General features: G+C 45.7%; 1 protein-coding gene across 1 annotated transcript; it reads left to right on the forward strand.

Moving 5' to 3' along the window:
- Nucleotides 1-1,494: 1,494 nt before the first annotated feature.
- LOC125153775 (zinc finger protein 665-like) lies at nt 1,495-19,302 on the forward strand. The gene is made up of 4 exons (XM_047837295.1): nt 1,495-1,543; nt 9,708-9,798; nt 11,372-11,498; nt 16,361-19,302. Exons 2-4 carry the CDS (start codon nt 9,784-9,786, stop codon nt 17,770-17,772), a joined length of 1,554 nt encoding a protein of 517 aa, XP_047693251.1. The 5' UTR covers nt 1,495-1,543; nt 9,708-9,783; the 3' UTR covers nt 17,773-19,302.
- The last annotated feature ends 2,604 nt before the right edge of the window (nt 19,303-21,906 follow it).

The following is a 21,906-nucleotide window of genomic DNA, read 5'->3' on the forward strand; positions in this document are numbered from 1 at the left end:
TATCATCATGTATCCACTTTGGGGTCATGCCAGGACATTTTCATTTTACCTGAAAATATTTTAAATATGCTAATTTCCTATCTAAACATTATCATATTTCAATTGATTACCATTTCTGTGGTGAAATCTTCCACATCTAGGGATGTAAGAGAATCACTTATTTCATGATAGATGTTAATTCACAGATATTGCCATAAAAATTATTGAGGGCAAAAACAAGGCTATTAGAAATTTGAAAATCCAGTTTTGCTTTTTGTAGGGTTTAAATAAAACCCTAAATAAATACCCTTAGATATATTGCAAAATTAATTATTTTTTTAGGTGAAAGTAAATTGAAATGCCTTTTAAGGACTACATAGTGTACAGGCTTTGTTATCCACATCTGCCAGAACATTGAGAAATAGAAAACAAAGAAAACCACTGAAATATACTACAATTTTTTAAAAGTAACCCTGCACCCAACATGGGGCTAAAACTCACCACCACAAAATCAAGAGTTGCATGCCCTACCAGCTGAACCAACCAGGTGACCCACTACCACGTTTAGATTTAAAAAAACAAACAAACAAAACAAAACATGCTTTGTAACCATCTTCAGAGTGATAGTAAAGTGAATTTGAAATTACGTTATATTTAGAAATTATTGACTTAACCATATTGTGATGTCAACAACGTTTATCTCGAATGCATTTGAGTATAATTATCTCAAGTGTGGAACAATATAGTAAGTATAAAAAGAGCGATGTAATTTAATCTTTGTTTTAAAGTTATTGCTTTTTTAAAAGTAATAAATTATCACATGCCTTAGCCCTCCAAGCCCTACACCTCAGGTCTTGTCCCTGGGTAAGTCTCTGGAACACAGCACAGGGTTGAGTCTGACTCCGAGGTGAATGGGGAGTATAAACGGAAATGATGGCCTGGGTGCACTTGTGAAATTGCACATTCCGCCCAGGCAGAATCTGCATTTCACATTCCAGTTTGCATCCATTTGCAGTTAAGTTGTTTAACTTAACTTTAATTGCAACAGTGTTCCAGGACCCAGCCACCGCCCACATCCACCCCGCACCAAGGTCCCAGCTCCCAAGAACACTGAGTTGCTTCATCCTCTCTGGCGGGACTCGTGGCTTTTGACTTGAATCGTTTTCAGCTGTGAAGAGGAAAACATCTGACTTTCCAACATAAGTGGCGCCCACAAAACTCTAAGCTTTTACCTTAAAATTATTTGAAATGTTAACTTGAAATAGAAAGTGCCGCTTCCCAGGATAAAGACCAGGCTGACTCTAGCACTCCCAAGCCCCGAAAACCCGGGAGGGAATCCCAGATCCCGCGCTGGAGTCGACCCCGCCCACGCCTGCCCTCTCCGCGCGCCTCGTCTCTATGGTTACCGCCAGTCCCCGAGACCCCGCCTCCCTCTCCCGCCGACCTTACGCCAGCAGGGCTTCACTCTGCGCCCCGCACAGGCCCCGCCTCTTCCCTTTGCGCGCGCGCGGTTGCCTGCAGACCCGGAAGCGGGTTTCGTGGAGCGGTGGCCAGTCTGTGGAGTGTGAGTTTCGTCTTTCTTGTTTAAACCTGCGCCTCGCAGTCTCCCCTCCTCTGTCCCCGGGGTCTGGGGGCTGCTAAAATCTCCGCACCACCTCCTCCAGTGCGAGTAAATTCAGACGTCTCCATGGGAGGCCGGGGGCTTCCCTTTTTGTTTGGAATTCGCGAGGTGGATGTTCGCTGCTCTCTGCCCCTAGAGGGCAGCGCCGGGCCGCCCCCTCGGGAGAGGCTGGTCCTTACCTGCGCCCTGAGATTCTGGAGAGCTCAGCCCTCTCCGGAGGCACGCTCACTTCCTCTCACCTCGCGTCTCTCTCAGCCGGCTACTCTTAGTTCCCCAGGCCTCACCTTGTGCTGGAGAGGACTAGAAAGGGCCTGTCTCGAGACAGACCGTGCACCCGGCGCTGGATAATGTGTTTTTGTGGGAGGTGGGCATCCTTTTACACCCCACTTCTGGGTGAGAGGAATCTGGAGGAGAGGGACTGCCCATCTTAAAAACAAAAGTCAGTTATTTTACCAGCAAAATGATTTTATTCTGGAAGAAGCAGAGGAATTGCAGTTCGGGACATGCATGGAGTGGTGAATTATTGGCAAGTTGGGAGAGAAAGGGAAGGTCAGCTCTTATTTTTAGGAGGAAATTGGGGAGGGTTTTTTGTTTTTTATTTATTTTTTTAAAGAGAGAGCGCGTGCGCGAGAGCACGAGAGGGGGACGAGCGGAGAGGGAGACCGAGAATCCCAAGCGGGCTCCGTGTTGTCAGCAGAGCCTGATGAAGGGCTCACACTTAGGAACTGCGAGATCATGACCTGAGCTGAAATCAAGGAGTCGGAGGCTTAATTGACTGAGCCACCCAGGCGCCCCCGGGGGGGAGTTTTAAACGGAAGTTCATTGGAGAAGAACAAGAGTTGAAGGTTGTGGCGGTTTTTCAGTGGCTGCAAGTGGTGGTCAGTGCATCTGTTGGTGGGGCATGAAGGGATCTTCCTTTATTTTCTTACAAGCAAGAGATGAAATTCCCGTGTGAAAAAGGACCTCCCTTGTTAAAGTAATTCTTCTGTTCGTTCTTCCTGCTGGTTAAGCAGGCTACAGGGTGTGGTACTTGCCAGAGAGCTCCCACTTCAGGGTTTCCCTACTCCACTTTAAATGAGGTTTCCTTATTTATTTTCACAAGACCTACCGAGAGAATTACAGAAAAATGAATGAGGGAGAACCAGAAGCAGATGGCAAAGTAGCAGCAGTGGGAGAAAAGAAGGTTGAGAAATTTAGAGTAAAAAGGAAATCTCCAGAGGGATGATGAGGAGCGAAATGTAGAGAGGGGCCCGTGACGGGCAACAGGAGCGTGGGTAACAAAGGGGAAGGCACTTCACTTGGAGCCAAGGGAGAGGTTGAAAGAGTTGGAGTCCTGGCAGCCTGCTCGATGTGGTGCTGAGAGGAAAGAAGGGGCCAATGGGAGGAGACCAGAGGAAGGGAGGGAGAAACAGCCGGGAGGGGGCCCAGCAAGCTGGGGGTGCCAGAGAGTGGGACAGAGGGAGAGTAGCAGGGAAAGAGCACACTTAACTGGGAGAGCAGATGGGAGCTGGGGAGGAAAGAGAAATGCATGAAGATTGGGGATAATCAGAAAGATTGGGGAGAAAGCAACAAGAAGGGGAACAGGTTACATAATGGGTCAGAACAAGTGTGCAAGAAGAAACCCAGAGGAGAGAAACGGCGGGACAGGAGAGGGGAACAGAATGAGCAGAAACCCAAGGGGAAAATGGAAAAGCAAACCAAAAAAAAAAGAAAAGGGGCTGGGGGAGAGATAAATATTGAGAGAAGGAAAGACAGTAGTGAGCAAAGTAATCCAGATGAATGGTGAATTGGTTGGATATGGATGATGAAGTATGTTACGTATGGCTTTATAATATAATACACTTAAAATTAGAATAAATGATGCAGATAAGGGTGAGAATTGCAAAACTCCTTTCTAAAAAGCCTGTGCATCTTATAATTATTTGCTTCAGAATATACCTTCTATTTGCAATCCCTGTTCATCCAGGAAGGCAGAGACTTCATTCAGTCATGGGTCACCCTCTTCCCTTTGCCTGGGCTCCGAGGATAGAAGTGGGGCAAGAAATGGCCATCATCACACGCTGCCTTTTTTTTTTTTTTTTTAATTTTTTTCAACGTTTTTATTTATTTTTGGGACAGAGAGAGACAGAGCATGAACGGGGGAGGGGCAGAGAGAGAGGGTGACACAGACTCGGAAACAGGCTCCAGGCTCCGAGCCATCAGCCCAGAGCCTGACGCGGGGCTCGAACTCACGGACCGTGAGATCGTGACCTGGCTGAAGTCGGACGCTTAACCGACTGCGCCACCCAGGCGCCCGACACGCTGCCTTTTTATGGAACGTGAAAACTGAAAACTGTTGCTTCTTTGTAATGGATTTTACTTTTTTCTTCCTGATTCGCTTATATTTACATCATTTTCCTTTTTGAAGCTTGAAATACATCTTTATACTTTCCTATAAATAATTAACTTCTGAAGTGACCTTTGAAGGCATCCTATAAACAGTTTCTGGCATGCTTTTCTAAGCATGACCTTGCCATTTTTAAAAATTTTGGTCTCATACTTCATTGTTTAAAAAAAAATTTTTTTTTTTAACTTTTCTTTTTTAAGTTCATTGTGTGGTTCAGACAGGTCTGTAAGCTCTCTCTTTGTCATGTATATTGAGAACTTCCTTTAGTATGTAGTATAATTTTAGACTGTTCCAGTGTGTACTTCGTAAACATGTCCAGTAATCTCTTATGTAAGTCAAAACCTGGTTTAAGCTGTCACTTTAATATTCAGTTTTCTTACCTTTTATGTGATCTTTTGAAACAGTGGGCCATGAGCTACCGAATAGATATTCCCCTCAAGTTCCTCTTGCCTGCTTTTTGCAAATATTGAAGAATGGGCTGATTTACTTGGAAAGGTCACCTAACAGAGCCCATCTGTTCCTGATGAGGAAATTTGTGTCTTGTTTCTATAGGTGGCCGCCTTGCAGTGTTTACAGCAGCAATTCATTATGTGTTCAAAGTTCTGAATTTTGTAAATGTTTTAGTGTGATGTTCTGGATAAGGGGAGTTTAGTGCCTGAGCACACAGCGATTATACCTTGAGATAAAAGTTTCCTAAGGGCGCCTGGCTGGCTCATTTGGTAGAGCGTGTGATTCTTTTTAATTTTTTTTAAGTGTTTTTATTCATTTTTGAGAGACCAAAAGAGACAGCACGAGCAGGCGAGGGGCAGAGAGAGAGGGAGACACAGAAGCAGGCTCCAGGCTCTGAGCTGTCAGCACAGAGCCCCGACACAGGGCTCGAACTTACGAACATAGAGATCATGACCTGAGTTGAAGTCAGACACTTAACCAACTGAACCACCTAAGTTCTCCTAGCGTGCGACTCTTGATCTCAGGGTCATGAGTTCAAGCCTAACACTGGGCTTAGAGATTATTTAAAAAGAAAAAAATAAAGGAAAAGAAAAGAAATGGAAGTTTCCTTAGCCCAGACATGTGAAAGATGGTCCTGGAATTTTTAAGAGAGAAGAGTGATGTGGGCAAACTCTGCCCACTGGGCCCTTCAGGCCACCCTATCAGAATTCAGTTGTACCCAGTTTTGCTTACTCAACGCAGACCTTCTCAGGATAACTTGGTGAAATGACTCCCTTGTGGGCCTCAGTGAGCCCAGCTCAACATGGAGATGACAGACTAGACAGAAACTGAATTTGAGCAACACTGAGCCCTGAATTCATTGGCAGAATACAATGCATATCTCGTGTGGCAGTTCTTGGACAGAGTGCCTAGATGTCAGTAGAATTGCAAGTGGGTCCCAGTCCTCCAAAAATGAAACACAGAACACTAGGATGGAGGCAGAGACACAGACTCTGAGTCACAGACCATCTCTCTGCAGCAGGGGTGACTCTCTCGGCAGAGTATGTCCCCCCCTGGCATTGAACCCTCTGCTGGCTCCATCGTCACCAGGACAGAATACAGACTCACTGTGGCTGCACAGCCCGAATCGTCAGGCCCTGCCAGTGTCTCCAGCCTCGTCCTGGGACCTTACCCTCTCCTCACAGTTCGCTGTGCCCCAGTCACGATCACCTTTTCTCTGTTCCCAAACACCAGCCTTTTCTGTCACAGGTCCTCATCCCTGCTCTGACCTGATGTCCCTAAACCATGTCAGCTCTGGCCCTTTCTCCTTCAGGTTTAGTCTCAGAGATGTCTCTCCAGGCTCTCCAGCCTGACACTTCAAGTGCCCTTCCCCAGCCATCTGTCGTGTTATGCAGGTTGAATCATCTCCGTTGAGTCTTTCCTGTTTTGTCTCAGCTGGAGGGAGCACGAAGTCCCTCCTTCCCAGGCTGGCGGCTGCACCTCACTTTGGGCTTGGGTTGAGCTGCCGGGCCTGTGGTAGAGCTGAGTAGTCCTCGGGGAAGACCAAGGAGGCCGGGCAGGTGGTGATGCTCATGCCAGTATTTGTTCTGGGAATTTCAGTTAATGGATCGAAATCTCCTGTGGCTGCTTATTTACTCAAGAGCAGAAGGACGTACTGGGGCCTGGAAGGCCCTACAGACCAGGGGTCCCCACGTGTTCACCTGCTGCGTCACTGCCCTTCACCAGCTCCCAGGTGGCCCGGGCTGTGCACGTCACCAGGGACCGGCTGCATCCTGGGCGGGGGCTTGGCTTCCAGCAGTTATCTGCTCAGAGTCAAGAGTCTGAGTATCCCTTCGGGAAGGGTGAGGACGAGGTCAGGAGCCTCAGGGGACATAAAATAGGCACCACAAAGAACTAGAGGTTCTTGCAACTTGCTGTGAGTGGGGAGGGGAGACCTGGTGGCCTCTGGGAAGAGATGTGGGGCCTCTCTGTCTCTCGCGTCCCACCGCACTGGATCCGGCCAACCTTTGACTGTTTTTCAACTGGACTCCCTGTTGTCCTCACTTGCTCCCAAGTGTTCCCTGGCGGGGCCACCTCGTTGGTGTCCATACTGAAGACCCGGTGTCCTTCACTCTGCACTCTTGTCCGTTACTGGTGTGGTGCCCGTGCCTCTTGGCCCAGTTTGCTCAGGCGCATGTGGAGGAGAGGTGGGAAGATGGGGAAAATGGAAGTGAGGCGAGAGGGGTGTGAGGGAGGGAAGCGGAAGCAAGTGTGGGCCCCCAGACGGCCCAGGGAACGGTGTGTGCGCGTGTCCCGGGCTTGGCTGTGGGGTGAGGGGTGTGTGGACCTGTTGGGAAAGGGTGTCTCGGTTCCCGCAGGAGCACCTGGAAGTGGTTTGTGGGTGGTTGTGGGGCTGCATGGGTCCATTTGGGGAGCCATTGTCGTGGCCCAGGTTCCCCCGGACCCAGATGCTGAGGCTGAGATTTGCCAGCTGGGGTTTAATTGGGAAACTTGATGACACTTGAGGAGACACGAAAGGAGAGGGATTAGGCAGAGGCACGTTCCCCTGTGATGTTGTTCGAGCCACAGAGAGCTCTGGCCGCAGCTGGATGGTGCCTCGGTCCTAGGGGTTGGGGGGAATCTGGGAGGTGCCCCCCAGCATCTGTTCCACACAGTAACCTGTGTGGAGTCTGTGCAAGAATCATCGTCTGACACAGAGGATTTGGAGGGAAGGTCTCAGAGAACCTTCTGGATTATTCTGTGTTGCAAGTCAAGAAGGGTTCAGATGCATTTTGGAAGATCTAAGTGAGAATTTTGAATGTTTAAGAAGATATTGGGCTCTCATGGGGGCTCATGCATCCTTGTAGACATCTGTTGACAGGTAGGAGAGTGGTCTGAGTGAAGGACTCTTGACTTTTTTTCTTTAATCTCGACACCCGATGTGAGGCTCGAACTCACGACCCCAACCAAGATCAAGATTCGCATGTTCTACTGACTGAGCCAGCCAGGCGTGCTGGATTTGGCTTTCTGTGCCTCCCCTGCACCTGGTCAGCTGCTCTGTCCCTCACGATGAAGACTGTTCCAAGGGCAAACAATACCCCTGCGCATTTCAGTGCCCCCAAATGAAGGCCATGCAAGAGGTTGCACCGCCGTCATTTTGTGTGTTGCTGAGCCAGACTGTTCCCGGGTCGCCAGCCCCACCCACCGCCTCAGGACTGGATGGGATCCTTCCTCCACTCCATCTTGAGTTTGTACGCGTCAGGAAATAATTTCAGTCAGCACACGCAGATGGTGGTTTCGCCTGTCTTCCACACACACGTGCACGCCTCCCCCCCAAAGCTTTTTATTTACTGTCTCATTGAATCTTTAAACCCAAACATTCTCAGGGTGTCTGGGTGGCTCAGTCAGTTAAGTGTCCAACTTCGGCTTAGGTCGTGATCTCGAGCCCCACATTGGGGTCTGTGCTGACCGTACAGAACCTTCTTGGGCTTCTCTTTCTCTCCCTCTCTCCCAGCCCCTCCCTGCTCATGTGCTCTCGCTCGTTCTCCCTCCCTCCCTCCCTTCAAATAAACTTAAAAAAATTGTTTTAAATAACAAAACGTTCTCTATTAACTAATTTCCCCTCTGGTAAGCCCTTCTCTTCCTTACTCCCTTTCATTTTTTTTTCATGTTTCAAGTTTTTACTTAAATTCTAGTTTGTTAACATACAGCGTAATATTAGTTTGAGAAGCAGAATGCAGTGATTCATCACCTACATACGACACCCAGTGCTCAGCACAACAAGTGGCCTCCTTAATGCGCATCCCACCCCGTGCTCCCTTTCAGGACACAAGACCCTAAAAGCCTGCTTCCACTGTCTTCAAATCTGGTCTCCACTCGTCTCGTGAACCCCATCTGGTCAAGCTTTCAACAGCTACCGTGCCCTGAGACTTTGTCTTTCAGAGCCACAGCGACCCCATTTCTCAGTCCAGGATTGAATGTCCTGTCTTTATTTTGCTTTTCCTGTCAGGGGCAGGTGGCACATGTGACCACTCCCTCTTCCTCGACACCCTTTTTTTCTTAGTTTGAGGACATCTCACTAAGCTTTACTACCCTATTTACCTGTTGGTTTCCCTGATCACTGGTCACCTCTTAGCTACCCTGCTGGTGTCTGCTGAACTCCCTGGTCTCCGAGTGTGGGGCACCCCGCAGCTGAGTCCTTGAACCTCTTCTCTCTGGCTACACCCCTGCCTTTCCTTATCACTTCATCTCCTCGTTCTCAGCACCACCTGCATGTCTCCTGGTTTCCGCTTCCACCAGACTTCTGCCCTGGACTCCGTCCCGTGTCCAGCTGCCTCGACATCTCTGCTAGGACGTCTGGGGCACATCCATCTTAACTTGTCCAGAACTGACTCGACCTCCCCCAGTCACCCTCCCCCTGCACCCTCCACATTTTGGTTAAGGGCAACCCTCTACTTCCTGGGGCTTAGTGAACAGCTTGGCATAATTCTAAATATGAGATACTACATTATTTGTAAATATTTGTGTATGATGAAAAAAATCTGATGTTTGCTTCAAATGAGAGGAGGAACATAACGTTTCTTTCAAGACATGGGGGGCAAATGTTGGAAGACACACCCTTCCGGATCTGCCTCCCCAGGTGCCTGTCTGTCCTCCTCCCCTGCTGGTCTCCTCACCCCACTGCTGCCACGCAGGCCTCTTCCCCTCTCCTGGGGCCAGGCTTGCTCCTGCCTGAGGGCCTCCCGGGGCCTGTCCCTCTGCCTGGAACTGTGTGGCCCCTCAGAGGCGGGTGGCAAACAAGCTCCCTCCCCTGGGTCCTTCTCAGCGGAGCCTCTCGGGCACCCTCCCAAAGAGTCCCTTCAAATGGCCAAGGGGAGACAGGGCCTGATCTCAGTCCTAGTTAAAGTGCCTGGGGGGTTTCTGATGTGTCTCCAGCGCTGAGCACCAAGGCTGTGGTGCTGCATGTCTGAGGCTGACATCAGCCTCTGACCCAGGGAGAGGTGAGGGGGCACCCACTCTCCGTGGGGTGTGATCGGGGCGGGCCTGTGACCTGCAGGGGAGGGTCAGGTCCCGCCCAGGTCCCCACTGATGCTGTGTGCGGGGGGCTTCACCAGGGCGGGAGCCGGTTCTGAAGAAGAAGGGTGGGAAGGTCACTTGCTGGCCTCTGGAGGAGTCCACTGTCCCGGGGCTCCCCCCGTGTTTTCACACGGAGAGGCCTTCCCGTGTGAGGCTGCAGGACGGGAAGGACCCAGACTGACTCAAAGCATTAAGCTGTGTTTTCTTGACACTTAGGATTGAATTGCCAAGCCTGATCCTGCCTGAGGAAGAATCCTGGAAAGGGAGGAAGAGCAAAGGAAAGGAGTCGGGAATGGCTGTCTGTCAGGTGAAGTCATATCCTGGGTCGATTTCCTGTCTCTCATTCCTGCAAGGCCCTTCTTGGACTTGCCAACCTTGTCTGAGTCTGAAGTGTTTGTCCACACTCCCCCAGGCCTTCCCCCCACCCCCGTCCCTTTCCTCTGCACTTAGATTCCAGCTCATCGTGACCCAGGGACCGGAGCCTATGAGGAGGGCCCTTTGTGTCATGGAGAGTCGACTCCTCTTACATCAGTAAATTTGAGTGTGTGTGTGTGTGTGTGTGTGTGTGTGTGTGTGCATGTGTGCGTGTGCAGGGACACACAAGCCTGTGGTATTTACAGACATTATCATTACTTCATAAATAAGTTTATGAATTTTTGAAGTTAAATCTTAAGTATTTGCATGGCTTTACGTGTTTTCTACACTATCACATTAATGAGTTAAATAGCACAAGAGTGACATTTGTGTGCATGTGCGTGTGTGTGCACAGATACAATGACCATGCTGTTAGCCTTAAACTTGTCTCTAATTGTTTTAGGAATCCCCTCTCAACATTCTTTTCATGCTATCTGGTGTATATGTTTCGTTGTTTAGATTCAGTTCCAAAGCCTAAATATCTGGGTTCTGGAGCTTTTTCTGCCATTTCTTAGAGCATTTGACCTTGGGCAGGCTTCGGGGAATGTGTGTGACACAGTTGTCTCCTCGGTAAGATGGGAACAGATCTGTCTATGATGAATGATGTCGATGTCAATGGGAGTTAGTGTGTGGAAAGCATTTAGCATGATGGCTAGCACGTGGGAAGTCTTCAAGAGCCTTTACTCACCGTGGCCTTCCTCTAAAGCCATCATGGGTATTGTCTTCTCTGAAGATAACACTCATGCCTTTGCTCATCTAGATATTGAATATCACTCATTGTGACATTGATAGATATCACAACATGATGGATAACACTTCTAGATAACCTTGTATTGATTTTCTATTTTTTTAAAAAAAATTTTAATCTTTATTTTTGAGAGAGAGAGAGAGAGAGAGAGAGAGAGAGGGAGAGGGAGGGCACAAATGGGGGAGGAACAGAGAGGGAGACACAGAATCCAAAGGAGGCTCCAGGCTCTGAGCTGTCAGCACATAGCCCGACGTGGGGTTTGAACTCCTGAACTACAAGATCATGACCTGAGCTGAAGCCAGGTGTTTAACCAACTGAGCCACCCAGGTGCCCTATTTTTTTTTTAAGTTTATTACTATTAATAATATTATTATTATTTTTTTTAGTAATCTCTGCACCCAACGTGGGGCTCAAACTCACAACCCCAAGATCTAGAGTCGCATGCTCCCAACAGGCACCCCTGATTTTCTGTTTTTATATTTCTTATATTGTCCACAAAAATGAAAAAAGCCATATTGATTTAGAAGCCATCCTAACCTCTTATGGGAACGTGTAATAAGCCAAAATTGGGGACACATAACTTGCTCAGAAATACCTTACATAGATCTGTAAGAAAACCTACTTCATCTGAATTGATCCTTACACATTTCTCGTCTTCCTGTTTTGTGTGCAGATAACTCTCCCCGTAGCTCCTTGGTGAAATGTGTTCTCATTTCAGGGATGGTTGACCTTCAGGGATGTGGCCATAGAGTTCTCTCAGGAGGAGTGGGAGTGCCTGGACCCCGCTCAGAGGGCCTTGTACAGGGACGTGATGCTCGAGAACTACAGGAACCTGGTCTCCTTGGGTGAGGAAAATTTCCCTCCAGAAGTGGAGATCTGCCCTTGTGTGTCTGCATTCTCCCCCTTGGAGCCCCTGTCTTACTTGCTGAGATTGAAGCCCTGTTGCCTCAGATACGAAAAGCCTCATGACGTGGCATCTGGACTTCGCACTTACACTTTTGTCAGATGATTTGCACACTTAATCAGGCATGCTGCCAGAACTTAAGTATGCGTAAAACCTTATGAAAAGCTTAAAATACCCAATTCCTTTTTTTTCTCCCCCTGTGCTGTTGATTCACTGGTTCTTATAAGAGACCGAGATCCTCGTGTAAACTGTTCTGTAAGTATTCAGAGGAGGCAGTCAGAGGATGAATTTTTTGTTTTTTAGCTCTACTGAGGTATAACTGGCAAAGAAAATTGTAATATATTGAAAGGGTACCCTGTAGTGATTTGACATACATATACATTGTGAAAGGATTTCCATAATCAAGTTAATTAACACACGTTACGTCACATACTTACTTTTTAAAAAATTTTTTGGTGAGGACACTTAAGTTCTATTCTCTTAGCAAATTTCAATTATACGATATTACCGACTGTAGTCACCATGTGGTACGTTAGCTCCGCGGACCTTGTTCACCATGTGGCTGAAATTTTGTCCCCTTTTACCAACCTTACCCCATGTCCCCGATGCCTCCCCCCTCAGCAGCCACCCATCCTACTCTGTTTTCTAAGCATGGCTTCTTGCCTGGACTCCACACTCCCTCCCTGTTACCCGTCTTACATTTTGGCCACACACCCACACTATAATTCCTACAGTTAATTCCTATAATTCCATCGTGGGACAGCATGATGGTGTTTGCCACGTCAGTCCCTTCTTTTTTCCCAAGGTTGGAATTCTGACTGCCCTGGTACATTTACCCCTCCGTGGATGGGCAAATACCATCGCTTCTCTCATGTGCTCATTACCTCCTGCCCTCCGCTCCTGACCTTCCTTCTTTGTGGCCTTCCCTCACACGGTACTCGATCTGGATGGACCACACCGTTCCTTACTAGCTTATGAATTGTGTAGAACTTGAACACCCTGATTCCTGCAGGCCCCCCTCACCAGCCACACTACTTACCACATTAAGAAAGATCCCTGCTTATCCACTGTGTCGCTGTTTCAGGACACTACAGAAATCCTTATTGCGGGGGTGACAGGGTACTCAGGGTGGCTAGGTAACACTGTTAGTACAACACAGCTCTGGTGTCTCCCTCAACGTGTTTATGTCGAAGCTCCTGATCTTGACTGTGATTTGCAGGCGTTTATGCATGAGCACACTTTGTCTGAACCCGCAGGCCCAGGTCAAATCCTGTTTCTCATACTTACTTTCTCTATGAATAAGGGTTAGAAACACAAACCCCATGTGCCTACTGTCCCTGTTTAAAAAGTGGTGGTGATGTACTTCAAGGCTTTTAGCCATGTCAGTGCTATTAGAAGGCTTAAGATATTCCGTGTTTTATTTTTTTTTTTTAATTTTATTTTTAATTTTTTAAAATTTTACATCCAGATTAGTTAGCATATAGTGAAACAATGATTTCAGGAGTACATTCCTTAATGCCCCTTACCCATTTATCCCATCCCCTCTCCCACAGCCCCTCCCGTAACCCTCAGTTTGTTCTCCATATTTATGAGTCTCTTCTGTTTTGTCCCCCTCCCTGTTTTTATATTATTTTTGTTTCCCTTCCCTTAGGTTCATCTGTTTTGTCTCTTTTTTTTTTTTATTTAAAAAAAATTTTTTTTTTAATGTTTATTTATTTTTGAGACAGAGAGAGACAGAGCATGAACGGGGGAGAGTCAGAGAGAGAGGGAGACACAGAATCGGAAGCAGGCTCCAGGCTCTGAGCCATCAGCCCAGAGCCCGACGCGGGGCTCGAACTCACGGACCGTGAGATCGTGACCTGAGCTGAAGTCGGACGCTTAACCGACTGAGTCACCCAGGCGCCCCTGTTTTGTCTCTTAAAGTCTTCCTATGAGTGAAGGCATATGATTTTTGTCTTTCTCTGACTAATTTCACTTAGCTTAATACCCTCCAGTTCCATCCACGTAGTTGCAAATGGCAAGATTTCATTCTTTTTCATTGTTGAGTAATACTCCATTGTGTGTGTGTGTGTGTGTGTGTGTATACATACACCACATCTTCTTTATCCATTCATCGATCGATGGACATTTGGGCTCTTTCCATGCTTTGGCTATTGTTGATAGTGCTGCTATAAACATGGGGGTGCATGTGTCCCTTCGAAACAGCACATCTGTATCCTGTGGATAAATGCCTAGTAGTGCAATTGCTGGGTCGTAGGGTAGTTCTATTTTTAATTTTATGAGGAACCACCATACTGTTTTCCAGAGTGGCTGCACCAGCTTGCATTGCCACCAACAATGCAAAAGAGATCCTCTTTCTCCGCATCCTCGCCAACATCTGTTGTTGCCTGAGTTGTTAACGTTAGCCATTCTGACAGGTGTAGGGTGGTATCTCATTGTGGTTTTGATTTGTAAAGCTATTCCGTGTTTTATAGTAAAGTCTCAGAAATTCCTTGACTTTTGTAAGATACGGCAACCTTCTGTCACGATTTTGATCAGATGGTCTTTTGTCTGTGCCTTGGCTCAGCCTGCCATAGCAAGTACCAAAACCAGATGGCTTAACTAATAGAAATTTATTTCTCACAGTTCCGGAGTCTGGAAAGTCCAAGATCTTGGTGTTAGTCAGTTCAGTTCCTGATGAGCCTTCTTCTGGTTTAGAGCACTGCCTTCTTGCCCTGTCCTTGCATGATGGAAAGAGTAAGGCAGCAAGCTCTCATATCTCTTCTTGTAACGGCCCTAATCCCATTCGCGACCCTGCACCCTCATGACCTGGTTACCTGCCAAAGACCCCACCTCCAACCCCATCATATTGGGGTGGACACAAACATTCAGGCCATGCAGCCTGCACTATATTTTGTATGTTTTTATTCTACAATTCTGTCCAAACATTGTTTGATCTGGCCTTCATTAATAAGATTTTCACACACAAACTTATTATTACATATACTTTGTGGCCAGTGAACTAAAAAATTAAAGAATACTACACAGATAGGGAATTGATTAGCTGTTACATAAGTGCAGGCCAAAACTCATAATTGTGATATATGGGGTGCCTGCCTGGTGCAGTCAGTAGAGCATGTGACTCTTGATCTCAAGGTTGTGAGTTTGAACTCCCTGTTGGGCATAGAGATAACTTAAAAAAAAAATCATAATTGTGATTTCTGACTTCTTTTCCCAATTATGTTAAGTATTTCCCTGACTGAATACTTCAAAAATGAGTGGTCTTAACATAAATTCCAGTTTTCGTATTGTATGCTGGTTCTGGAATAGAAGCCCTTGCTTTTTTTTTTTTTTTCTCTCAAGAGAGATTTGTTGAGAATTCCACAAACTATAATTTTGTATCATTGTGGTTGCTTATTATTTCAGTCCTGCTTTTACTCTAGGTTACTAGAATGTTTTATTAACTGTTGTTATGACTTACAGATGATGATTTTTTGGTATGCACAGTGCAGCATAGCCGACTTATACTGCTTGTTAAAAATGGCCATTCTCAGGGGCGCCTGGGTGGCGCAGTCGGTTAAGCGTCCGACTTCAGCCAGGTCACGATCTCGCGGTCCGTGAGTTCGAGCCCCGCGTCGGGCTCTGGGCTGATGGCTCAGAGCCTGGAGCCTGTTTCTGATTCTGTGTCTCCCTCTCTCTCTGCCCCTCCCCCGTTCATGCTCTGTCTTTCTCTGTCTCAAAAATAAATAAATGTTAAAAAAAAAAAAAAAAAAAAAAATGGCCATTCTGAGGGAATATAGTTACATGACTGGTATTCAGAAAAATATTTTTATAACATTGATTAAATTCTCCCTCATTTCCCCAGTGCTACTATAGTTTTCCAATTCTAAATTGCCATTTATTTAGATAGCGTGCCTCGGTGGCTCAGTCGGTTAAGCATCCGACTTCGGCTCAGGTCATGATCTCACTGTTCGTGGGTTTGAGCCCCATGTCAGGCTCTGTGCTGACAGCTCGGAGCCTGGAGCCTGCTTTGGATTCTGTGTCTCTTTCTCTCTCTGCCCCTCCCCGCTCGTGCTCTGTCTCTCTCATCTCTCAAAAATAAATAAATATTTTAAAAAATTTAGATTACTCATTAGATAAGTTTGTTCTGGATTATTTACCATTAGAGTATATCATGCTGTGCTTTAGAATCAGTGCCCAATAAAGATGCAGTAAATATGGACAGTACTTTTATCTCTTCAAACGTGAAACAACCATATATTTTCTGTGAAAAATTGGCAGGTGATGGTGTGCCATTTCAGAACATGATGAGAAAATCCCCCTCTTTTCAGGGCTAACGTAAGTTTGCATACTGTGATTTTTTTTTTTTTTGCCATTGATTATTTAATTTTTTTTTAGTTTTTGTTCATTTTTGAGAGATGGAGAGAGACAGAGCATGAGTCAGGGGAGGGGCAAAGAGAGAGGGAGACACAGAGTCTGAAGCAGGCTCCGGGCTCTGAGCTGTCATCGCAGAGCCCGATGCGGTGCTCAAACCCACGGTCTACAAGATCATGACCTGAGCTGAAGTCGGACACTTAACCGACTAGGCCGCCCAGGTGTCCCAACATTGACTATTTAAAGTAGGCTTTAAAATCAATTTGAATTACATGTAATTACCCTTTTATATTAAAGAATCCTGTACCTTTTGTGTTCCTAAAAATTGAAAGTCATGGTTGCAACATTTCATAACTGATCAATATATGTACTACTTTTGGTGTAATATGTTTTTCAATATGAGATTTTTCTGTAATTAATTGGAAACCTATGGTTCTTTATATCTTGTAGCTCTCTCTCCCAAATGTGTGATCAAGGAACTACCACCAAAAGAAAACAGTAATACAGGGGAAGTATTGCAGACAGTTATATTGGAAAGACATGAAAGCCGTGACACCGAAGATTGTAGCTTCAGAGAAATCCAGAAAAGTTTTCACGACTCTGAGTGTCAGCGGAGAGACGGTGAAAGAAATTACGAAGGTGTGCTCGTGACCCTTAACAAAAACCTGACTGGTAGAAGAGACGCAGGAAATGAGCCGATTGAAAACAGGTCTGGACTAAGCTTTCAGTCACGTCTGGCTGGCGTGCAGATACTTCAGACTGAAGGGAAAGTTTACGAATGTCACCAAGTGGCGAGGTCTGTCAACGATAGTGCCTCAGTTTCACTACTTCACACAATTCTTCCAAGAGTCCCGACCAACATCTCTAATGAACGTGGGAATGATCCCTTGCGTTCTTCATTACTCCCACAAGACCAGAAAGCGCACATCAGGGAAGAACCTTACACACGTGAGGAGTGTGACAAAGCAGTGAATCCCGGTCTACACCCCACTAGACGTCAGGTAATCCAGACAGGAGAGAAACCGTATAAATGTGACATATGTGGGAAGGTCTTCAGTCGCAACTCGCACCTCATACGTCATCACAGAATTCACACCGGAGAGAAACCTTACCACTGCAATGAGTGTGGCAGGGCCTTCAGTGAGTGTTCAGGTCTTACGAGCCATCAGGTGATCCATACGGGAGAGAAGCCTTACAAGTGTAATGAGTGTGGCAAGGTCTTCAGTCAGAGCTCAGGCCTGGTGAGTCACCGAAGAATTCACACGGGAGAGAAGCCTTACAAGTGCAACGAATGTGGCAAAGCCTTTACCTACGGCTCACAGCTCACTAACCACCAGGTAATCCATACCGGTGTGAAACCCTACAAATGTAACGAGTGTGGCAAAGCCTTTAATCAGAGCTCACATCTCACTAGACATCAAATAATCCACACGGGAGAGAAACATTACAAGTGTGACGAATGCGGGAAGGTCTTCAGTTACGATTCACACCTTGCGCGTCATCGCAGGACTCATTCTGGAGAGAAGCCTTACCAGTGCCATGAGTGTGGCAGAGCCTTTACTATGCTGTCGAGCCTTACTTACCATCAGGTGATCCATACTAGAGAGAAACCTTACAAATGTAATGAATGCGGCAAGGTCTTCAGTCAGAGTTCAAGCCTGCCTAGTCATCGGAGAATTCATACTGGAGAGAAACCTTACCAGTGTGATCAGTGTGGCAGATCGTTCATTCAACGCTCCAACCTCACTAGACACCAGATGATCCATACTGGAGAGAAACCTTATAAATGTAGTCATTGTGGCAAGGTCTTCACTCAGAATTCAAGCCTTGTAAGCCATCAGAGAATTCATACCGGGGAGTAATCTGACGAACGTAGGGAGTGTGACAACGCATTTGATTTGAAGTTCAAGCATGAGTCGGCATCAGAGAGCCCACGCTAAAGAGAAATCACATAAATGTAACGTGTGCGGCAGAGGACTTACACAGTCTTCGCAACTCACTAGACATCGGGATCTACATCTCTGATAAAACCACATTAATGTAATGTGCATGCTAAGGCTTCTACCCATGGATCAAAACTACAGAACATCACAGGGCCCACACCGGAGAGCAGCCTTACAAATGTAATGAATCTGAGAGGGCTTTTTGTCAAACATCCTGCCTTTGATGTCTTTGATGACAGAGCGTGAGCGGGGGAGGGGCAGAGTGAAAGGGAGACACGGAATCTGAAGTAGGCTCCAGGCACTGAGCTGTCCGCACAGAGCCCGACGCGGGGCTCGAACCCACGGACTGCAAGACCGTGACCTGAGCCGAAGTCGGACGCTCAACCGACTGAGCCACCCAGGCGCCCTCAGAGAGTTTCTATGAGGAATAAAATAATGAAATCTCAAGTTCTCTAAAGTGAGATACCGAAATAGTACACACCACAGGATAATTGTTTTTTTCAAAATACCACAGAATAAAGTCAAAATGTGTTAAAACTCCAGATGGGAAGATAGATAACACAGAGATAGAGCAAAGGTATATGGATGCTGAGGATAATGTTCTATGGAATCTTTTCTGGTTTAAAGTATTAAATTCTCTTCATTTAGTTTCCTTGGTACCTTTGTCCGAGCTCAATTGGAAGTACTTGTGTGGGGCCATTTCTGGGTTCTCTGTTCTTTTCCATTGATTTATTTGTGTCTCACTCCACGAATACAATGTAGTTTTGATTACTTTTTACTATATTAGTAATCTTGCATGAATGATTCTGACCACTTTATTCTTTTTCAGATGCTCTAGCTATTCTAGTTCCTTTGCCTTTCTTTATAAATTTTAGAATAATCTTGTTTGTATTGTAGAAAATACCTTGATAGAAATTACATTAACCTATCAATTTGTAATCGTTTGACATCATTTCTATGTTGTATCTTCCAGTAAATGGCTGTGGTAGGTCTTTATTTGTGTAAACTTTTATAGATTTTAGCATCAAAATCCTGTTAATGTTTTTGTTAGATTAACATATGTTTGTACTTTTTCCTTTTTGAGCAATTGTACATATAATTGTATTTTTAATTTCAGTTTCCATGTGTTAACTGCTACTGCATTGAAGTAATATAGATTTTTTTAATGTCGATCTTGAATATCTAGAATTTGCTAATCTTACAGGGCGCCTAGCTGGCTCAGTTAAAGAGCATGCAACTCTTGATCTCCAGGGCATGAGTTTGAGCCCCACTTTGGGTGTAGAAATTACTAAAAAAGTAAATAAATAAACTTAAAAAAAAAGAATTTACTAATCTCACTTTAGAGATTTGTAGCTTCTCTGGGCTCTTTTCTTTTCTTTTCTTTTTTTTTTTTTATGTTTGTTCATTTTTGAGACAAAGACAGAGCATGACCAGGGGAGGGGCAGAGAGAGAGAGGGAGACACAGAATCTGAAGCAGGCTTCAGGCTCTGAGCTGTCAGCACAGAGCCTGATGTGGGACTCGAACTCACAAACCGCCAGATCATGACCTGAGCCCAAGTCAGACGCCTAACCGACTGAGCCACCCAGGAGTCCCTCTTTGGGCTTTTCTGTGTACACCATTTCGCTAGCTTCCTAATGTGGCTGTAAAAAGTTACCCCAAGCTAAGTGAATTAAAACAATAAAATTTATTCTCTTTTACTTCTCAACATAAGGTGTCTAGAATGGATCCACAGCACTGTTAGCCTTCTTGATATTCCAGGGAGGAATTTGTTTCCTTGCACTTTCCAAGTTCTGGAGACTGCTTAATTGCCTTGCCTCATAGCCCACTTCCTCTAAGGTAGCATCTTAACATCTGTCCCCATCCTGCTTCTATCAGAGCAACGACTTCTCTGTCTCCAACTCCACTTATATCCTTCTTATCACACCCTCCTGATTATATCATGTTTGCCAGGTCATCTAGGATCATCTTGCATCTCAGGATCCTTAACTAGGGCACAAGGACAAACTCTTTTTGCAAACTCTCTTGACATAGAATGTAACCCTCACGGGTTATAGGGATGAGGGCTATCCTTTTGGTGGGGGGTGAGAGGCATGGGGAGGCATTCATCTTACTGCAACTGCAATACCTTCTGTTGATGGGTACATTATTAAACCTTCCTTTCTGGTCTACATCACTTTTCTTTCCTTATTTCATTGGCTCTAACTTACAGTACGTTGACTAGCAGTGGGAACAGAGGACCCCCTTATCTCCAGTCTGTGGGAGAACTATTCACTCTTTCACCCTTAAGATTGATGTTTGCTGTACGGTAATTTTGTAGCTGTTCTTTATTGAGTTGAGGAAGTTTCCCTTGGTATGTTGAGTTCTGTATATATTTTGAATATTAACATCCTTTCAGATACATAGTTTGCGAATATTTTCTCCCATTGCATAGATTGTCTTTTCACTCTTGATGGCTTCTTCTGCTGTGCAGAAAGAAGTTTGTCCCTTGTAGTTTGATGTGGTCACGCTTGCCCATTTTAGCTTTGTTCCCTCCTGCCTCCCCATGCTGTTGGGGTCAAACTAAAAAATCATTCCATAGGCCAATGTCAAGAAACTTTCCCCTGTTTTCTTCTAGGTTTCAGGTTTTACACTTAAGTTGTTGACACATTTTTTAGTTGACTTTTAAGTGTGATGTGAGATAAAAGTCCACTTTCAACTTCTGCATAGGGATGGACATCCAATTTTCCCAGCACCGTTTGTTGAAGAGACTATTCATTTCCCCATTGTGGGTTGTTGGCATCCTTGTTTGCACATCAGTTGACCGTAAATACATTAAGATACTTTTCTTCCCTCTGAAACAGCCTCTTAAGGGAATTTGGCTCTCTCACCTCTCCCCTTTGCCTCATCACGTTCTTCCTCAGAACTGCTATGAGGAGAATGGGTTTGGACATTGGGGGGCCCTCCTGCCTATTTCTAGGCACAGATGCAGATAAAAGGGTGCAAAGGACGTACAGGTTGGTAAGTGGGTTTGTGGAGTTTTTGTGGCTGGAGCCTGTGTTTCAAGAGTTCCTTGTAGCACCAAGTCTTCCACTCCTAAAGGGCCCATTGGTTGCTCCACATAAAAATTAAAATTCATGGGGCACCTGAGTGGCTCACTTGGTTAAGCGACCAACTCTTGGTTTTGGCTCAGGTCATGATTTTGCAGTTTGTGGGTTCGAGCCCCACGTCGGGCTCTGCAGCTGGCAGCACGGAGTCTGCTTGGGATTCTCTGTCCCTCTCTCTCTGCCTCTCTACCCCTTACAGTCTCTATTTCTCTCAAAATAAATAAGTAGATAAACAAAAACATTAAAATTCATGAAGACAAATGAACAAACCATCAGAAAATCCCTTGGTACCATTTCTGTCTATTCCTCTCTTCATGTTTGTTCATTTGTTCATTATTTTTTTTTAAGTAATCTCCGTGCCCAACACGGGGCTTGAACTCACCACCCTGAGTTCAAGTTGCATGCTCTACCACTGAGCCAACCAGGTGCTTCTCTTCATGTATATTTAGCAACCAACACACATAAGATCATTTTAATTATCAACAATAAGGTGAGCTGTTTCACACAGCACTTCTGAGACCAAACATGTGAGGTTTTCCCTACACCAACCAATTCTCCAGCTCTCTGGACACCAACTGGGTGTCTTACAGTTAATTCAGTTCTGAAGCCAACTGGGAATTTCCACAGACCACAGAGATTAACGACTCAGTCTCACAACACTGCCCCCACTTCAGATGCCAATCACAAGTCCTGGGCCTCTTGTACTTCTGACCAACTGGCTATAAATGACTACAAATTCCAGTATATTCTTTTTTTTTTTTTTTTTTTTTTTAAGTAGGCTTCATGCCCAACAGTGAGCCCAATGCAGGGCTTGAACTCATGACCCTGAGATCAAGACATGAGCTGAGATCAAGAATCACTCAACTGACTGAGCCATCCAGGTGCCCGAAATTCCAATATAATCTTGAGTAGACGTGGTGATATACAGGGTTCAGTTCTCAATTCTTTACTCCTGATCATAACAGAAAT

This window comes from Prionailurus viverrinus, chromosome E2 (genome assembly GCF_022837055.1).
Source record: "Prionailurus viverrinus isolate Anna chromosome E2, UM_Priviv_1.0, whole genome shotgun sequence".
NCBI classification, from domain to species: domain Eukaryota; kingdom Metazoa; phylum Chordata; class Mammalia; order Carnivora; family Felidae; genus Prionailurus; species Prionailurus viverrinus.